At 53.9% G+C, this 20,055-nt stretch overlaps 1 protein-coding gene across 3 annotated transcripts in view; it reads left to right on the forward strand.

Annotated features, from left to right (window-relative positions):
- CARS1 (cysteinyl-tRNA synthetase 1) overlaps nucleotides 1–19,854 on the forward strand; it is a 52,401-nt gene extending 32,547 nt beyond the window's left edge. For 2 of the 3 annotated variants that reach the window (XM_070782785.1, XM_070782786.1), the window contains exons 11-23: nucleotides 8,224–8,336; nucleotides 8,717–8,845; nucleotides 9,121–9,250; nucleotides 9,329–9,432; nucleotides 9,727–9,824; nucleotides 10,011–10,200; nucleotides 10,554–10,622; nucleotides 10,909–10,990; nucleotides 16,055–16,135; nucleotides 16,645–16,712; nucleotides 18,668–18,727; nucleotides 19,056–19,139; nucleotides 19,590–19,854. In XM_070782785.1, the coding sequence (XP_070638886.1) occupies nucleotides 8,224–8,336; nucleotides 8,717–8,845; nucleotides 9,121–9,250; nucleotides 9,329–9,432; nucleotides 9,727–9,824; nucleotides 10,011–10,200; nucleotides 10,554–10,622; nucleotides 10,909–10,990; nucleotides 16,055–16,135; nucleotides 16,645–16,712; nucleotides 18,668–18,727; nucleotides 19,056–19,139; nucleotides 19,590–19,724 (1,343 nt within the window). In that variant the 3' untranslated portion in view covers nucleotides 19,725–19,854. The other variant, XM_070782787.1, reaches the window with a different exon arrangement.
- The last annotated feature ends 201 nt before the right edge of the window (nucleotides 19,855–20,055 follow it).

Consider the following 20,055-nt stretch of genomic DNA (forward strand, 5'->3'; position numbering starts at 1 on the left):
TGCCAGGGACACAGCAGGTAAGGGATATGGAGACTTAGCAGCAAACATTGGCCCAACAAGTGAAAAACCCTCACCAATACAATTTCTCATCAATCTTTTAACTACTCAAAGGAATCTGTATTCAGACAGCTTAGAACATCTCATGCCTCTCACAGTTGGGAGGCTCTGAACAATCACATGTGGTGGGAAAAACCTATTCAGGCAGGCTAGAGGACTTCCAAAGGAGTTTGTAGGTTGAAACACTGTCACACCCAGGAATTATTAACTGGAGCTGTAAGTTAACTCTTTTTTCAGAGAGAGGTAGTGGGGGACAGCCCCCCGTAAAGTCAGAGGTGTAGGTGAGAGCACAAAGCAGAAAGTAGGCAGACTCTGGTTTTGGGGGCAGATGCTCGAGAATTTCCAGGGGGACTCCTGAGGCTCGATCCTGCCTTTGCGTATGCCGAGCCTCCTTCCTCATGACCTTTGCCAGGGGTGGAGCTCCTACTCCCGGCATCTCCCCCTTTTTTATTTCTTAAAACAGCCAGATGCAGCTCAGTTGTGAGCTTCTGAATGTTCTGCCAAAGAATCCTGACAATACAAGGAAGAATGCTCATGAGAAGATTAGACAGAATGTTTTTTCCAGAAATAAAGTTAGAGAAGGTGTGAAAAAAGTCATTAGCTGTTCCAGCGGCCATAAAATCCAGTCGAGAGTGTTCCAGGGTCTGTATTTGATTATGAAGTTTCCCTCAGTCCAGGCCAATGTCAGAGCTGTTCCAAACACCTGAGATATGATTTTTGATTTTTTCCCATTCATAATCTGTCTCGTTTACCTTTAAAGATGTCACACATATCCACCGGTAATCAGCGTGGCAAGACAGAGCCATTTTCACTTTTAAAGCCTGTAATCAGTCCCAGTATGCATTATTGCCTCTTATAAGGCATCTACTCTCATCTCTAATTTCCTATCTATAGCTTCCTGTGTTGCTAGAGTTAGAGAAACATTTTTAGACATGGTATCAACATATTGGGCAGTATGCACTTGTTGAGTCAGTGATATTGCTGTCACAGTAACAGAAGCAATTGTGGTTATTAAAGCTGCTATTCCCAGGATAAGCAAGCCCACAAACCATCACGATCGCATTAAATCCTGTAGTTGTTGTAATACAGCAAGACCAAAATTAACATATCAATAAGTGGTTACATCATAAGATAAGGTGGACGTTGTTACACTACAAAGGGGCAAACATTATACTGAGGGTTTAAACAAGATGAGAGCATGCATTGTTCACAAGTCACTACATTGGGTCCACCAGTGAAAGTCACATGTACATTAAGTTTTCCAGAATCGTTGGTAAAGAGAAAAACATAAGGAGAGGGTAGACAAGCCAAAACAGAATAAGTAGAATTATTTTCTGGTTGGAGTTCGCGCTGCAGCAGCCTCGTCAGTCTCGCCGGGATCTCGATGTTTATCTTGCCTCCCCTTCCGGCGGGCTCCTCTTTTGTGATCGAAGCAATGAGGGAAGCGGATGTCTGGGGGACTGCAACATGGTGGATCAGCCTGTCCCGGATCTAAATTGGAGAATCTGCATCCTGTGGAAAAATACAAGCGCGTCCTCGACCGCTAGTTAATAATGGGTCAGGACCCTTCCATTGTCCGGAGAGGAGGTCCTTCCATTTAACTAATGGTTTTGCATTCAATTGCTCGGGACACAAATGGCGAAGCATTGCAGTAGTTCTGGCTGAATCAGTATTTAAAATATTTATTACGAAAAGAGCGTGTTGCAAGATTTGATGGGGAGAACTATACTTAAACTCCCCTTCTTTAATTTTTTGAATTTGGATTTTTAATGTTTGATGTGCTCTTTTCACAATGGCTTGTCCCTGGAGATTATAAGGGATGCCTGTATTATGTTTAATTTGAAACTTTATACAAAATTCCTGAAAAGACTTAGAAGTAAAAGCAGGAGCATTGTCAGTTTTCAAAGCTTTTGGTAGGCTCAAATATGAAAAACAAGTAAAGAGATGCTGTATTACATCTTTAATTGCTTCCCCTGTACGAGCAGTTGCAATAATAACATGAGAAAAGGTATCTACAGTTACATGAACAAAGGACAGTTTTCCAAATGAAGAGACATGAGTTACATCCATTTGCCAGAGTACGTTAGGTTTGAGACCGCGAGGATTGACTCCCACAGGTAGACTATTATAAACAGTGGGGCAGTGTAAGTAAGAATGCACAATCCCTCGAGCAGTCTCTCTGGGAATTTGGAATTGATATCTTAAAGCAGTAGCGTATTGATGATGGAGTAAGTGAGAGGCTCTGGCCTCCTCAATCACAGTAGCCACTGTGTTTCTGGTTAACAAGTCAGGCAAATCATTAAAGGCATTTAAAGGGCCAGGCAATCCGGAATGAGCCCGAATGTGTCCACTGACAAATATTTTATTTCTTTTCCAAATTTGTTGCTGTAATTTAGTTAACAGATCAAATATGGTAGTCTTATTTTCAGGCGAAACCACAGTTTCAACGTGTGGAAACAACCTGACAATATACTGAGAATAAAGGTTAAATTCCTCATCTGCAAACATAGCAAAAGCCTCTACGACTGCTGTTATTTCAGCTCTTTGAGCTGAAGTTTTTTGTGTTTTTAAAACTTTTTGGTGATTTTTAGTAACTATGGAGGCTTTACCGTCTGTTGACCCGTCAGTAAAAACTATTTGAGTGTTTGGAACAGGAGATTGTTTACGTCTGACAGGGAAAATAACTGGATGTCTGGATATAAAATTTAGCAAAACATATGAAGGTAAATGATGCAAAAATTTGACCAAAATAGTTTTTCATAGCAATCTGTCAATTTTTAAACATTAGAAGAGCATCAGGTTGTTCCTTATTATATGGAATTACAATTTCTGATGGCTCTTTACCAAATAATTCAATGCTCCGCTTTTTTCCTTTGATATCAAAATAGCTATCAATCCTGGATAAGAGGCCACTACTTTTTTAGTTTGAGCGGGAAGATGGACCCACTGTAGGGGGCCATCTTGCCATAAAACCAATTTTTTGTCTGGTTACCCCAATTACACCTATGGGGGTTTTATGGCAAAGGAATTGTCAAGCAGTTGTCAATTTAATTTTTTAAATTTTTAAAATTTACATTTTAACAACATAAATTTAGAGATATGTTAATTTAGGTCTAATGTTTAGTTTAGGTCTCGGTATAAATTTAAATAATAAATGTATAATCTCCTTATCTCATTTTGGTATACAGATATATCTAAATGCAAAATGTATTTATATATGTATTTTTATATGGCAACAAGTATAAACTTATTGACATAATCAATGTACTTGAATTAATCTTTATAATTAATACATTAATTAATATATATTACAGCAATACAACACGTACACAGCTAATACCAACCAACACAAACCAATGTACTGCAATAATATATGTCACACATATATAATATAATTATACAGTATATAGAACATATATCATCACAGCACATCAATCCGTACCAATTAATATCAGCCACACACACATTATATTACTGCAATATATATTTAATTATACAGTATGTATATAATATGCATATATAGTATACATATTAATGTATATACAAATTAAGTATAGATCTATAAGTAGAATTAGGTATACCTTTATTATGTTTTATTTATACCTATACCTAATTAGGCAAACTGTAATTAGGCAAATATATTTATATTATGTATTTATAATAATATATAAAGTATTGTTAATTGTACCGCCTGTTGATAACTAAGAAATTGAGAAAACCCTTCTCTGAGTATCTCCTATTTGAGACAGCATGTCCCTCCCCCATAGGGTAAAAGGGAGCGTAGGAACTACATAGGGTTGGAAAGTTCCACAGGTATCCTCAAACTGCCAATCTAACATTTTTGAACTTTTAACTACTGTGGGGGCTTGAGGGCAAATGAAACAAAATTTGACCCCTGAAATCTATCAGGGCAACTTGCCAATCATCACTATTTTGTAAAAGACTTGCAGTTGATCCTTATTGAATGGAATTACTATATTTGCTACTTCTTTTCTAAAAAGTTCCACACTTCTTTTTTCCTCCTTTTATAATTAATTGTGCCACCAAGCTGGGATAAGATAAAACTGTTTTTCTTGGGGTCACTGGTAGATGGAACCAATGGGCCTTTTTGTCACAATCACCCTGTAGGTGTATGTTTTGGGGCAAGAATGATTTAATCTCATCTTTTGGTAATATTAATCCTAATTAACTGATCATTTAAAGTCTCATCTACTTAAACAAGAGCCAACTCTGTCTCATTAGTCAACTTTCTCTTAGAACTGGAATTAGGATCACTTTTTAAACAATCAAACAAAGGCTTTAAATCTACAGTAGTCAGTTTTAAATGTGGGCGTATCCAATTAATGTCCCCTAATAATTTTTAGAAATCATTTAAAGTTATTAAACAATCTCTCCACAGCTTCAAAGGGGCATTATCAGTTTTCAAAACTTTTGGCAGACCTAAACATGAGAAGCAAGTAAAGAGGTGTTGCACAACATCTTTATAAGCTTCTCCAATTACCGTTTTGTAACGTAAATCTGGTCTATAGCTTTTTAGATGACAAACAACCATCTAATCTTTGCTTGAATACTTCCAGCAACGGGGAACTCACTACTCTTCAAGGTTTTAAACTCTCCCTCACCTTTTTCTCTACAGCATTCCCACCCCGCATACCACTTTCTCTAATGCCACCAACTCATTTTCAGTAGTATGTGTTGGCCAGGAGCTGGGTCAGTCTTTCCCAGAAATGTTAAGAGATGTCTGTTCCTGTGTCTAATAGCCCTGACATTTTACTTTCTTGAATTAAAAGATCTTTTAAAGGCCTTGGAGCTGTGATTTCCTGCACCCAAAAACTAGATTACTAGATCCAAATCCTCTGGGGCCCCTAGCTTGAGAAGTCAAGGTTTTTCTTGTCTGATGTAAGGTAAAAGCAAAAACTGTTATTCTCTGACCTTTATTAATTTGCACAGTTTTAGTAGGCGGTGAGATCAAAACCTTTAATTTCTCAATATAATCAGAATCTACTACACCATGCACCACCGAAATTCCTTGAAAAGAAAGCGAACTACACCCTAGCACAAGTCCTACAAGGCCCTCAGACAGGGGGCCAGCCACTCCCAATGGAATTGGAGCAACCAGCATGTTAGGGGTTAATACTGTTGCTAAATCCCCTTACCGTTCTGCTTGGTCATAAGAGAAACACTTTTTATTTGTAGAATCCTTTTCTATTACGATTATTTTTCTTTCCTTTTTTCTTTTTTTCACTTTTTTCTTTTTTCTTTTTATTTTTCTCCTTTTTTTTTTTTTATACTTGGGTGAGGCCCCCCTGAGGGGTTTTTCTGCAAGGAGCAGGCTCTGTATATTGTGTATTCTTGAAAAGCTCCTTAGTTTAAAAGAAAATTTTTTTTTGTCTTTTTCAGCCTTAGGCAGTGGTCTGGGAGGCTTTGGATGTAAACTGGGGAATTCCTAGGCCCTGGGAGGTGCAAGTGGAGGTGGGGTAGTCGCCTTAAATCAGAAATTGTTGGATAAATTTTTAAAGGTTTGTGTAGAGGGGGAAGGGGGCTCACCAGGGCGCCCGGCCTCAGCGTCCTGTAAGCCCTCTCACTCCTCAGGAGGTAGAGCACAGTCTCCCTCCTTTTCTTCGTCAATGGCAGAAAATATGATCTGCACAGAAGGTGGAGACCCACTACCATCCACCGCTATAGCCTCTCCCATAGGCTATCCTACAGCCTCATGACGAGGGTCCAGAACATTTTTAATCATATTTATAGGATAAGTTTTTAGTTGTTTTTTTTTTTGCTTTTGTTTTTTTTACCTTCACCCAAGTATCTAAATTAAGAATACCCTCTTCTGGAAACCAAGGACACTATTCTTATACAAATGAAAAAAATGATTGAATGGTAGATTTTTTAAACTTTGATTCCTCTCTTAATAACTGCAAAATTACTCCTATAAAGAGCTGTCTTTCATTTGATTCAGTGTTTGATTTCGGTGTTGACCATCTGGTGATGTCCATGTATAGAGTCTTCTCTTGTGTTGTTGGAAGAGGGTGTTTGCTATGACCAGTGCATTTTCTTGGCAAAACTCTATTAGCCTTTGCCCTGCTTCATTCCGTATTCCAAGGCCAAATTTGCCTGTTACCCCAGGTGTTTCTTGACTTCCTACTTTTGCATTCCAGTCCCCTATAATGAAAAGGACATCTTTTTTGGGTGTTAGTTCTACAAGGTCTTGTAGGTTTTCACAGAACTGTTCAACTTCAGCTTCTTCAGCGTTACTGGTTGGGGCATAGACTTGGATTACTGTGATATTGAATGGTTTGCCTTGGAAATGAACAGAGATCATTCTGTCGTTTTTGAGACTGCACCCAAGTACTGCATTTCGGACTCTTTTGTTGACCATGATGGCTACTCCATTTCTTCTAAGGGATTCTTGCCCGCAGTAGTAGATATAATGGTCATCTGAGTTAAATTCACCCATTCAGTCCATTTAGTTCGCTGATTGCTAAAATGTCGACGTTCATTCTTGCCATCTCCTGTCTGACCACTTCCAATTTGCCTTGATTCATGGACCTAACATCCCAGGTTCCTATGCAATATTGCTCTTTACAGCATCGGACCTTGCTTCCGTCACCAGTCACATACAAAACTGGGTGTTGTTTTTGCTTTGGCTCCATCCCTTCATTTTTTCTAGAGTTATTTCTCTAGAAATAACTGATCTCCAATAGCATATTGGGCACCTACCGAGCTGGGGAGGTCATCTTTCAGTGTCCTATCTTTTTGCCTTTTCATACGGTTCCTGGGGTTCTCAAGGCAAGAATACTGAAGTGGTTTGCCATTCCCTTCTCCAGTGGGCCACGTGTTTTAAAGACACAGCAGATGACACAGAAACGTGGAGAGAAGATCCAGTGGCATGTCAGGCTTGGCCGCTGCGTGGGGTGGGGTTGTCGGGCAGACAAGTCAGACCACAGGGCACATGTGGGACCAGAAGTGACCCTGGAGTGGGGCAGAGGGAGGCTGGAGCACAGAGCCGGTGTCACGAGGCCGGGACACTGGGGACACGTGAAGGCTGGGGGAGGAGCGTGTGGGACAGAAGAGCCTGTTAGAAGCCTTCAGAGTTAAGTTTATAAAGTTGGAAACACTCGTGGCCACGTGTGTTATAACGAAGAACGTAAAGCCCCCAGTGTGAGTTATCTGTCCTGGGAATGGTGGGCAGAGAGGGTTGGTACTCCAGGTCAGGTCACGTGTCTGAGAAACTGCCGACGCCGGGGTGATGTGATCACGGTGAGAACAGGCGTGCGGCCCATAGGGGCACGTGTCCCACTCGGTGGGCGCCTGGGCTCCCCTTCTATGGATGAAAACCCCACAGACCCGCACGTCAGGACAGCAGGATGCCCGCAGTCGTCGCGTAGTTCTTGTTCCGGCGCATCCGCCTGTGGAGTGTCTTCCTGGGTCTGTCGAGTCTCCCAGGGGCTCTGTGTTTAGCGCCCGGCGCCCGGCGCCACCCCTTGGTCCAGAGGGGCCTCCGTCCAGCTCTTTTCTCGGCCGCTGACACGCTGCCTCCCAGGCTCCTCCTGCTGTGGCCGCGTTTGCAGCCTGGACATGAGAGTCCGTGTCACTCCTGTCCTGGAGTTTTCCACCAGGGACCTGGAAGACCCTCTCGGGCCTGAGTGCCTCAGCCAGCACAGCCCCGATCCCCAGGGGCACGCTCTACGTGCAGGCTGGGCTCAGGGCGGGTGTTATGTTCACAGCAGCTGCTGTCCCCATGTGGGCTGGGGGCTCTCCTGTGGGTGGGTTCCCTTCTGGGGGGACCGGCGGGGGTCCCGACTTGCAGCCTCCAGGCCCAGTGCGCTGTGCAGAGTGGCCCGGCTCACACCTCCCAGAATCCGGCCCAGAGGCCACCGATGTTAGTACAGGAGCCTGCCCACTCGAGCCGGCGTCCCCGAGGCAGGCACGCGGGAACAGCCCCTCACCCCTGCACCCGAGGCAGGCCCTCGAGAGCAGCCCCTCACACCTGTCCCTGAGGCAGGCCCGCGGGAACAGCCCCTCACACCTGCACTCCGCTCCATCATCATCCTGATGCAGGGGCTGCAGGGCTGGGGGGCAGTGGGGTGCAGGGGTGGGGGTCCAATAAACACATAACTCATACATCCCTGGGCTGAGATGATCCCACGCTCCCCACGTCCGCAGGCGACCTGAGCGTCTCTGCAGAGCGCCTGAGTGAGAAGCGGTCCCCCAATGACTTTGCGCTCTGGAAGGCCTCCAAGCCCGGGGAGCCGTCCTGGCCCTGCCCCTGGGGCAAGGTGAGTGTGGCTGGGGGTGGGGTGGAACGCATCCCTGCAAGGCCCACTCCCCATGGGGTCATCACCTTCCCCCTGTGGCCGGTGGGATGGGACTGGAGCACCTTGGAGCCCTGCATCCCGACCATCTCTGACCTGAGCTGTTGGGGGTGTCCGCCCTCTAATGTTGCCTGTGACGACGGTCCTGGTGGCGCGAGCCGCGGGCCAGGGGTGTTGGAGCAGGGGCCCGGCAGCGACACGGCCTCAGCCTTCACGGGGTTCGCCGTTCCCTGCGGTCTTTCCGCGTGTGGGACTCGACCCCCTGCTCCCGCGGAGCTCGGTTTCTGGGGGTCGCGGCCACGGAGGCCAGGTGGGGCGCTCCCTCACTGAGTGTGGGTCCCCAGGGGCGCCCCGGATGGCACATCGAGTGCTCGGCCATGGCAGGCACCCTCCTGGGAGCCTCGATGGACATCCACGGAGGGGGCTTCGACCTCCGCTTCCCTCACCACGACAACGAGCTGGCGCAGTCAGAGGTAGGGGCCTCGGCCGCTGTCTGGGCAGGTGGGTGGGCAGGGGGTGCGCGGCGAGAGCTCTCCAGCAGAGCCTGGCCTCCGAGTCAGGGCAGTGTGAATCGGATTGTTTGGTCTGATTCGCACATGAGCAGCCTGGCCTTCGCAGCGCAGGCCTGGACCCACCCGTCCTCACTTCCTGCCAGGGCCCTGCCCAGCACAGGGTCCCCTCTCTGAGCCCCCTGGGCCTGCGGAGGTGCCCTGAGCCCCGCCCCCGCCCCTCCCGCCCGTGTGTGCAGGCCTACTTTGAGAACGACTGCTGGGTCAGGTACTTCCTGCACACAGGCCACCTGACCATCGCGGGCTGCAAGATGTCCAAGTCGCTCAAGAACTTCATCACCATTAAAGACGCCCTGAAGAAGCACTCAGGTAAGGAGCCCCCAGCGCCCCTGTCCGCGCGGGTGCCGCCGGCTGGGGCGGAGCCTCAGGCTGCCCTTCTGCCCGCAGCCCGCCAGCTGCGCCTGGCCTTCCTCATGCACTCGTGGAAGGACACGCTGGACTACTCGGCCAACACCATGGAGTCGGCGCTGCAGTACGAGAGGCTCCTCAACGTAGGTCCCGCTCCGCGCCCCTCGGCCTCGCGAGGGCCTCGCTCCTCCTGGACAAAAGGGGATGTGGGGGCTGAGCTGGGGGGCGGCTGAGCCGCTTTGCCGGTGCGCCCCATCTCACCTACGTGGGCGCCTGCCGGCCACCCCAAGGGACCCCAAAGCCGAGATGGGACTCTGGTCCTGCAGAGAAACCTTTTGGTCCCCTTCCTGCCCCCTGCTGTGTGCGGGGCTGGGTGGTGCCCAGAGCAGCTCAGGCTCTTTTCAGAAATTCTCCTGAACGGGGTTTTCTAACTTCAGGAGTTTTTCTTAAACGTGAAAGACCTCCTCCGAGCCCCCGTGGAGGTGGCCGCTCAGTTTGAGAAGTGGGAGGACGAGGAAACGGAGCTGAACAAGAGGTGAGGCGGCACCTTGTCCCTGGGCCTGCACGGTCCCCCATCGTGCCCACTGACGGGGGGTGAGGGGGCAGCTGGTGACTCCGTCCCCGCTGTCCATGCGGAACCGCGCTCAGAACCATCACGCTGCGGGCCGCCCCAGGCAGAGCTGTCCGGCTGACGGCGCCCCGCCTTCCTCTTCCCGCTCAGCTTTTACAAGAAGAAGGCTGCGGTTCACCAGGCGCTCTGTGACAACATCGACACGCGCACAGTCTTGGAGGAGATGCGGGCTCTGGTCGGCCAGTGCAACCTCTACATGGCGGCCCGCAAGGCCGCCCGGAGGAGGCCCCACCGCGTCCTGCTGGAGAGCATCGCCCACTACCTCACACACATGCTGAAGGTGAGCGGCCCACACCGGCTTTTGTCCCTCTTGTCTGGGGTTTGACGAGCAGAAGTACTTGCCAGCAGTCCCCAATGCCTCGTTCAGCATGCTCTCTTCCTGCTGATGAGTCCTGGGGGTCCCTGCAGGGGGCTCTGTGGTCCAGTGGCCTTGGCTGGGGGCCAGAGGGGTTGTGGGAACCGGACCCGTCCTGCAGCGGTGGGCGGGCACCTCAGCCTGGGTCTCAGTCTCTAACTGCCCTGCCACCACCCGCGCCGGGTAGGGCCTGGGGCACCGCCGCCCGCGCATCGCAGATGCGGTCCCTGCCTGGCGTCTCTCAGCCACGTGTCCTGCACGCTTGCTTCTTTCCCTAGATCTTCGGGGCCATAGAAGAGGAAAGCTCCCTGGGTTTCCCCATCGGAGGAGCTGGAACCAGCCTCAATGTGAGTAAAGCCCTCCCGGGCCAGGACTCCCTGCTGCCCCTGCCCCCAGGACCGCGTTCCCTCCTGGATGTCTGAGACCAGGCTTCTATGAACCCCAGGCTCAGGCCACTGGGGGGGACCCTCTTACTGTCCTGCCTGTGCCGCCATGCGGGCGCCCCCACGCCTGTGGCCCCGTGTTGGACAGGCTCGCACATCTGTTGGCAGCCCCGCCCTGAGGCGCGTGTGCCGGGCTCTGACCTTCACAAACAGGGCGCCGGTCACAGCAACCCAAATGTTCTCTCTGCAGCTGGAGTCCACGGTCATGCCCTACCTGCAGGTGCTGTCGGAGTTCCGGGAAGGGGTGCGGCGGATCGCCCGTGAGCACAGAGGTGCGGTGTGCCTGGCGGGGCTCCGTGGCCTGGGGCGTCCGCAGGCCGAGGACTGGAGGGGTCCTGTCCTTGGCCACAGAGGCCCGTGGTGACTGCACAGCGTCTCCTGGGGCGGCTCTGGAGTCTGCTCCGGCTTTGCTGTCTGCACCCTGCCTGCCCCTCGTGCTCGCCCGAGAGCCTGAGGATGGGGGGGTGCAAACATGTCCTCTCGGGCGGCTCTGAGCGGTTGTCAGACGGGCAGCTAACCGCGTCAGAAAGGCAGTCCGCTTCCCCCTCTGCTGGTCTGGACTCATGGCGACCAGCAGGGCTGACCTGAGCCTGCAGTGGGCAGCGAAGCCCCGGGCTGTGCAGGCGGGGAGGGGCGAGGCTGCAGCTGCAGGTGTGGCGAGGCGGTCCTGAGATGGCCACTGCGGGGCGTGCTCCTTCCCGCCTGGAGCTGGGCTCAGAGCTTGGCACCTGCAAGGCCGAGAGGTGCCCCAGGGACGTCGCCTGCTGGCCCACGTCCAGGATGCCCATTCTCCTTGCTGGCCTCCCTGGCGGCCACGTAGCTGCGTCCTTCCAGGAGGCCTGCTGGCCCCTGGCCGCCCTTGCTCTGTGCACAGGCTCCCCCACCCCACCTGGAGCAGGTCCGCCCAGTGCCCTGCACCCAGCCCACTGCTGCGCCAGACTTGTGGGCCGCTCCTCCAGCTTGGACTCTCCGGGTGGAAGCCTTGGCTTCACTCCTGCCACCGTGGCGGTGGCGGGGCTGGAAGCTTCCATCGCCACCTGCGAGCTTCTCCCCTCCCTGGAGGCCAGCTCCCCCTCTGTGCTCCTCTTTTAGGGTCGTGTGAGTTGTTCTCAGAAATTTGTTGCATTTAAGAGTCGGTTTATTGAATTCCTCGGAAATATCCAACTGGGGTTTTCCCTTAAAAAAATAGTTTATTGAGGTGAAATTCACATGACGTAAAAGCGGCCACACTGAGGTACCGTTCGGGCTCCCAGGGCCTTCCTGGCCCGTGCAGCGCCGCCGCCTTCCGGCCCCCAAACGTCCCCACCCTCCAGAGGCGCTCCCCTCCCCCAGCCTCCGGCTGCCGCCAGCCTGCCCTCTGTCTCGGGGTTGTCCCGTTGCGGGCGTGTTCCGTAAACGGATCACGCAGCAGAGGAGATGGTCGGATGGCATCGCCGCCTCAGTGAACGTGAGTCTGAGCCAACCCTGGGAGGTGGTGAGGGACAGAGAAGCCTGACGTGCTGCGCCCGTGGGTCGCAGAGTGGGATTCGTCGTGAGAGCTGAACAGCAAGAACCGCTGCGTGTAACCTCGTTTGTTTGTTTCCCACGTTCCCTGGGAAGTTCAGAGAGATGCCAGGGTCGGTAGACTCCCTGGGATGCTAACCCGGCGCTCCCGTCTCTTCAGTTCACTCTGTTCTCCCAGATTTCTCTTGAGTCTCATCCAGAGATAAAGATGGGGCTTTTCGCCAGCAGGGGCAGGGAGCAGACCCCTTCCAGCCTGTTCTTTGGCTGCTTTTGTCTGGCTTTTCAGCAGAATGTTTTCGAGGTTACCCACGCTGTGGCACGTGGCTGTGCCCCCTTCCTCTTTAAATCCGTGATTCTCCACTGCACGTGCGTGCCGCCTTCTGTCCATCTGTCAGCCCTGGGTGGACGGATGGACAGTGTGCACCTTTGGTGCACGGCACTGCTGTGAACGCGTGTGTGTAAGTGTCAGCTTGGCTCCCTGTGCTCAGGTGTTTTGGGTGCACGCCTAGGAGAGGAGTTGAGGGGCCTTTAGTAGTTCTGTGTCTAACGTCTGTGTAGTGAGTATACTGAAAAGTGCTCAGTTGTGTCTGACTCTGCGACCCCACGGACTGTAGCCTGCCAGGCTCCTCTGTCCATGGGATTCTCTGGGCAACAATACTGGAGTGGGTTGTCATTCCCTTCTCCAGGGGATCTTCCCGACCCAGGGATCGAACCCGGGTCTCCTGCATTCAGTTCAGTCAATTCAGCTCAGTCGTGTCCAACTCTTTGCGACCCCATGAATCCCAGCACGCCAGGCCTCCCTGTCTATCACCAACTCCCGGAGTTCACCCAGACTCACGTCCATCGAATCAGTGATGCCATCCAGCCATCTCATCTTCTGTCGTCCCCTTCTCCTCTTGCCCCCAATCCCTCCCAGCATCAGAGTCTTTTCCAATGAGTCAACTCTTCGCATGAGGTGGCCAAAGTACTGGAGTTTCAGCTTCAGCATCAGTCCTTCTAATGAACACCCAGGACTGATCTCCTTTAGAATGGACTGGTTGGATCTCCTTGCAGTCCAAGGGACTCTCAAGAGTCTTCTCCAACACCACAGTTCAAAAGCATCAATTCTTCGGTGCTCAGCCTTCTTCACAGTCCAACTCTCACATCCATACATGACCACAGGAAAAACCATAGCCTTGACTAGACGGACCTTTGTTGTCAAAGTAATGTCTCTGCTTTTCAATATGCTATCTAGGTTGGTCATAACCTTTCTTCCAAGGAGTAAGCGTCTTTTAATTTCATGGCTGCAGTCACCATCTACAGTGATTCTGGAGCCCAAAAAAATAAAGTCTGACACTGTTTCCACTGTTTCCCCATCTATTTCCCATGAAGTGATGGGACCAGATGCCATGATCTTCGTTTTCTGAATGTTGAGCTGTAAGCCAACTTTTTCACTCTCTACTTTCATTTTCATCAAGAGGCTTTTGAGTTCCTCTTCACTTTCTGCCATAAGGGTGGTGTCATCTGCATATCTGAGGTTATTGATATTTCTCCCAGCAATCTTGATTCCAGCTTGTGCTTCTTCCAGCCCAGTGTTTCTCATGATGTACTCTGCATAGAAGTTAAATAAGCAGGGTGACAATATACAGCCTTGATGTACTCCTTTTCCTATTTGGAACCAGTCTGTTGTTCCATGTCCAGTTCTAACTGTTGCTTCCTGACCTGCATATAGGTTTCTCAAGAGGTAGGTCAGGTGGTCTGGTATTCCCATCTCTTTCAGAATTTTCCACAGTTTATTGTGATCCACACAGTCAAAGGCTTTGGCATAGTCAATAAAGCAGAAATAGATGTATTTCTGGAACTCTTGCTTTTTCGATGATCCAGCAGATGTTGGCAATCTGATCTCTGGTTCCTCTGCCTTTTCTAAAACCAGCTTGAACATCTGGAAGTTCACGGTTCACCTATTGCTGAAGCCTGGCTTGGAGAATTTTGAGCATTACTTTACTAGCGTGTGAGATGAGTGCAATTGTGCGGTAGTTTGAGCATTCTTTGGCATTGCCTTTCTTTGGGATTGGAATGAAAACTGACCTTTTCCAGTCCTGTGGCCACTGCTGAGTTTTCCAAATTTGCTGGCATATTGAGGGCAGCACTTTCACAGCATCATCTTTCAGGATTTGAAATAGCTCAACTGGAATTCCATCACCTCCACTAGCTTTGTTCATAGTGATGCTTCCTAAGGCCCACTTGACTTCACATTCCAGGATGTCTGGCTCTAGGTCAGTGATCACACCATCGTGATTATCTGGGTCGTGAAGCTCTTTTTTGTACAGTTCTTCTGTGTATTCTTACCACCTCTTCTTAATATCTTCTGCTTCTGTTAGGTCCATACCATTTCTGTCCTTTATCGTGCCCATCTTTGCATGAAATGTCCCCTTGGTATCTCTGATTTTCTTGAAGAGATCTCTAGTCTTTCCCATTCTGTTGTTTTCTTCTATTTCTTTGCATTGATCGCTGAGGAAGGCTTTCTTATCTCTTCTTGCTATTCTTTGGAACTCTGCATTCAGATGCTTTTATCTTTTCTTTTCTCCTTTGCTTTTTGCTTCTCTTCTTTTCACAGCTATTTGTAAGGCCTCCCCAGACAGCCATTTTGCTTTTTTTGCATTTCTTTTCCATGGGGATGGTCTTGATCCCTGTCAAGACCATTACCCGTAGGGATAGGTCAGAGCTGCAGAGAGGGATGTGGAGGGCCCGTGGGCCCGGGTCTGCCCACAGCTGAACCTGCCTTGCCCCGGGGCCGGGGTCTCGGGCCAGAGGGTCTCAAGAGCAGCTCTTGGCGTCGGTAGGATATGGGTTTAGCTGGGGTGAATTTTTAGCCCTTACAAGGGCAGCTTGTAAGCAAGCCCTTCACACCCGGTGCAGACAGGCTGGCCTCTTCCCCCCAGCTGTGTCCTCCCTGGTCAGGGCGCTTCCTGCGGACGGGGCCTGGCTGGCGTTGGCACTTCGGGGCCATTACAGGGCTCTCACAGGGTCCCCCTGCTCCTGGGCCAGGAAGGGAGTGAGCCAGGGGTTGCTCGTGTTGCTTGTAGGATGAACAGAGAGACTAACGTGTGGGTTAGGATTGTCCGGACGTGAGGGGCCTGTCGAGGCCTTCCCAGGGCCTCCCAGGAAGTGTGCTTGCCCTGCCTGCTCTGCTGCTCTGAGTCTTTCTTACCTCCTGGGGGTCCTTCAAGCTGGGCTCTAGGTGGCCCCCTCCCTTGGGTGGGGTGGGCCCAGCCAGGAGAGCTGGTGCTCAAGGCAGAGTCGGGCCAGGGGGCCCTTTCCTGTCCCTTGCTCGGCCAGGATCTCTGGGTGAGAGGCGCAGGCAGCCGTGGGGGTCACCCCCACCTGCAGGTGCACGTCGGTTCCTGGAGAGCCCCGCCTCCACTCCCGCCTTTCTGGGTCCTGCCCGCAGGTCCCTGGGCCTGGCGTGCCGGCTGCTGTGAGCCGACAGCAGGGAGCTGGTCCGGGGCTGGTCGTGACCTCGGGGCTCGGAACAAGCCCCTGGTCCCGGGTGGAGAGACGCGGCTGCCTCTCCCAGGATCGCTGCGCCCTGGCCATGGGGCTCAGTGTTCCCGGGGGCCCCTCTGTGCAGCGGAGCCCTGGTCTCCCCGGGCCTGCTGTCACTCCGGGCTGTCCCCACGCAGGGTCTTCGGGGCCAGGCTATGTGCCCGCCACTCAACAGGGCCCCGAGCTGTGCCTGCTCTGCGCTCAGCAGTGACTGTGGTGTCCGTTTCGGCTTCGCCTGCCTCCACTGCCAGCGGGCAGTGCCCGGGCATTCCCACGCCCGAGGACTGAGCCGTGTCCTCTGCCCACAGTGCCTGAGGTCCTCCAGCTGAGCGACGCCCTGCGGGACGACGTCCTGCCCGAGCTGGGGGTGCGGCTGGAAGACCACGAAGGTGGGTCCTCTGGCTGTGATGTGGGCGCCGGGTGGGGGCTGCCAGGTGCGGCTGGCTCTCAAGAGGGGAGCTGCTGGGATGGGTCCGAGGGCACCGCGCCTCTTACAGGGTCCGCAGGGCCGGATCGTGCCTCTTGGGCCTCACGCCAGCCCCTTCTGTCTGAAAGACGACATCTGGGGCTCTGCTCCTGTGGCCTGACTGCCCGGCACCCCGATTCTGCAGGAACCTGTCCCTCGGGAGGCAGCCTGTGTCGTGTGGATCGTCAGCGAGTTTCGCAGCTTGTCTTTTGACTTGGCTGGGGTTTGGGCTTCACAGAAAATGATGGGGTTTTAAACCCTCAGGAGAAAGTCTCACTGTGATGCCTGGCTCTTCAGGCCCCAGCAGCACAGTTAACGTGTGGTCTCTGGGAGCAGTAACGGGGGTTTCCCTGCTGCCCTCTGGGGGCCCCGAGGGCAGGAGCAGTGGGCACAGGGCTGGGCTCGGGACTCCCACGGCCATTTGCCTTTCAGGTCTGCCCACCGTGGTCAAGCTGGTGGACAGAGACGCCTTACTGAGAGAGAGAGAAGACAAGAAAAGGGTGAGTGAGGCCGCAGGGGCCGGGCTGGCCGTGTGCTGGCGCGATGACCACGGGCGTGTGTGCACTGCACACGGGGGAGTCAGTGTTTCCAGTCTTACTAAGCCCCAGTGTTTGTAAACGTTGAAAGGGAGGACGAACAAGCTAGGCAACCACTTGGCAATTAAACAACAACAGAATCAGCTCCTAACGAAGAGCGCGGAGCGTGAGGGAAGGTCTGTTGCTTCTGGTGACCTGCAGACGTGTGGTCCCACCTGCCGGTCACCTGAAGTGTCACCCCGGCCCGGGAGTGAGTGTGTGTCCATCCTCCCCGTCCCCGGAGTGAGCGTGTGCCCCTCCATCCTCCCCGTCCCCGGGGTGAGCGTGTCCCCCTCCATCCTCCCCGTCCACGGGGTGAGCGTGTCCCCCTCCATCCTCCCCGTCCACGGGGTGAGCGTGTCCCCCTCCATCCTCCCTTGTCCCCGGGGATGAGCGTGTCCCCCTCCATCCTCCCCATCCACGAGGGTGAGCGTGTCTCACCTCCATCCTCCCTGTCCCCTGGGGGTGAACTCACCTCCATCCTCCCCGTCCCCTGGGGGTGAACTCACCTCCATTCTCCCCGTCCCTGGGGTGAGCGTGTCTCACCTCCATCCTCCCCGTCCCCAGGGTGAGCGTGTCTCACCTCCATCCTTCCCGTCCCCAGGGGTGAGCATGTCTCACCTCCATCCTCCCCGTCCCCGGGGGTAAGCATGTCACTTCCATCCTCCCTGTCCCCAGGGGTGAACATGTATCACCTCCATTCTCCCCATTCCCGGGGTGAGCGTGTCTCACTCTCCATCCTCCCTGTCCACGGTGGTGTGCTTGTCTCACTCTCCATCTTCCCCGTCCCCGGGGCTGAGCGTGTCTTACCTCCATCCTCCCCGTCCCCAGGGTGAGCGTGTCTCACCTCCATCCTCCCCGTCCCCGGGGGTGAGCGTGTCTCACCTCCGTCCTCCCTGTCCCCGGAGGTGAGCGTGTCTCACCTCCGTACTCCCCGTCCATGGGGCTGAGCGTGTCTCACTCTCCATCCTCCCCGTCCCCGGGGGTGAACGTGTCTCACTCTCCGTCCTCCCCGTCCCTGGGGTGAGTGTGTCTCACCTCCATCCTCCCCGTCCCCAGGCTGAGCGTGTCTCACTCTCCATCCTCCCTGTCCCCAGGGTGAGCGTGTCCCCCTCCATCCTCCCCGTCCCCGGGGTGAGTGTGTCTCACTCTCCATCCTCCCCGTCCCCAGGGTGAGCGTGTCTCACCTCCATCCTCCCCGTCCCCGGGGGTGAGCATGTTGTCACAGCTCCCTCCGCCCCAGCACGCGTCCTTGTCACACATCAGACCCCCTAGACCTCTGGGAGCAGGATTGCTCCGTGAATCAGGACCGACCCTGCTCTCGGGGACTCAGTGTCCTGCAGAGAAATGGGACGGAGCCGGTGCCCTTCGGCAGCTCTGGGCACAGCTCATGGGCTGGGCCCACGGGGCTGTAGGAGGAAGCCGCTGTCGACCTGCATTTGGGGGCCAGGAGGAGCCTCCGCAGGTGTCCGGGAGGGGCGTGGTGAGGCAGCAGGGCTGCCTGTGCCCCGGGGCGCCGCCGTGGATGCCAGGAGGGGTGTACACGGCGGGGGACTCAGCAGACCCATGGTGGGCTCCAGGCCGCTCTGTGCGGGCATGGAGCCCAGCACCCAGGCCGCCCTCCCGCCCCCGGGTGGCGCCGCCCAGCGGGGCTCTCCGGGCCATCCCTGGTCCCACCGCATGGCCGGGCAGGCCTCTGCTCCCTCCTTCATTGTGGCCGTGCTGAGGGTGACCTCACGTGTGGTGCCCACTCCCTGCCCTGTGTCCACAGCAGGCCGGGCAGGGGGCAGCAGCAGGGGGCAGCAGGGGGCTTGTCCCATTTCCCTCCCCCTCGAGCGGGGCCGGGGCGGCTCAGCTCACGGGAGTCTGCTGTCCCACAGGCGGAAGAGGAGAAAAGGAAGAAGAAAGAGGAGGCTACCAGGAAGAGACAGGAGCAGGAGGTAGCATCTGCCTGTGAGGGGGGCTTCCGGCAGGAAGGCACTTTGACCCCCACTCTGCCGTCTGTGTCTCTCACAGCCTAGCTGCCCCCCACCTCTGTCCCCCACATCCACGTGGTGCCCCAGGGAGGCGGCGGCTGCGGGCTGGCGCCTGCCACCCTGACCCTGCCGTGTGCCCCGCACCCCTCTGTCCTACAGAAAACCTCCACTTTCCGCCTTTAACTCCCTCTGCCTGGGTGTCGCCTCGGTCTTTCTGTCGCTCCCTGAACTTGGGGGCTGGCGTGGGGCCCCCCTCTGGGCTCGGAGCAGTGACCCCACGTGTGTGTTCCAGGCAGCAAAGCTGGCCAAGATGAAGATCCCACCCAGTGAGATGTTCTTATCGGAAAGCGACAAATACTCCAAGTTCGACGAAAATGTAAGAGGAGGCTTTTTTTTCTTTTCAGGACGTTGTTAGACCATGAAACGGGGATGGCAGGGGTTTGAACTTGGCTAAGGAGTGTCTCTGCCCAGGAAGACGGGCTCGTGTGGGCTGTTAGGTCCAGCCTGTGTGCAGGGCTGCCCTCTGTCAGCGCGGGGCTGGTTAAGGGGTTTGCAGAGCCTGTCCCCGCAGACGGTCCGAAGGGCATGGCACAGCCGTGCCCCTGGCCAGGGCTTCCCCAGTGGGGCCTCCCGAGACCCTCCGGCCCGCTGTGCTTTTAAGCTCACACGAGCAAGGAGGCCGCCGACCCACCTGGGTGCCATGCCTCTCAGCCCGGGGCAGGAGGGTGCTCCCCAGAGGCCCCAGCGCCGCGGATCAGGGTGCTGGGTGCAGAGTGTGGTGTGGGGGCGGGGTGCCCGGGGTGACCGCCGTGCTCTCGCCCCCCAGGGTCTGCCCACGCACGACACCGAAGGCAAAGAGCTGAGCAAGGGGCAGGCCAAGAAGCTGCGGAAGCTGTTCGAGGCGCAGGAGAAGCTGCACTTAGAGTACCTGCAACTGGTTCAGAACGGGGGCCCCCCGTGACCCCCCCGGGACCCCGCCCGTGCTCCCGCCTGTTTACAGTGGCCCTTGGCCCCGAGTGAAGCGCTCTGTCCACAGAGGGCCGGGCCGCCTCCTGCTCTGAGTCGTCAGTAATAAAGTCTTCCCAACCGGGGGCTGGGCTTTGTCTGCCGTCAGCCTGCACGGTCAGCGCGCGCCGGGCTGGCGGGGCTGCTGGGTCAGCAGGTCACGACTCGGGGGCTCAGACCGCCGAGTGGCTTCAGCCAAGGACCGTCCCCCAGCACCCCCCACCCCGCCAGTACTGATGGCTATCAGCTAATCTCTGTTGTGTGGGCACATTGGGAGGCATTTGAGC

The sequence above is a fragment of the Bos indicus genome, chromosome 29 (assembly GCF_029378745.1).
Source record: "Bos indicus isolate NIAB-ARS_2022 breed Sahiwal x Tharparkar chromosome 29, NIAB-ARS_B.indTharparkar_mat_pri_1.0, whole genome shotgun sequence".
NCBI lineage: Eukaryota > Metazoa > Chordata > Mammalia > Artiodactyla > Bovidae > Bos > Bos indicus.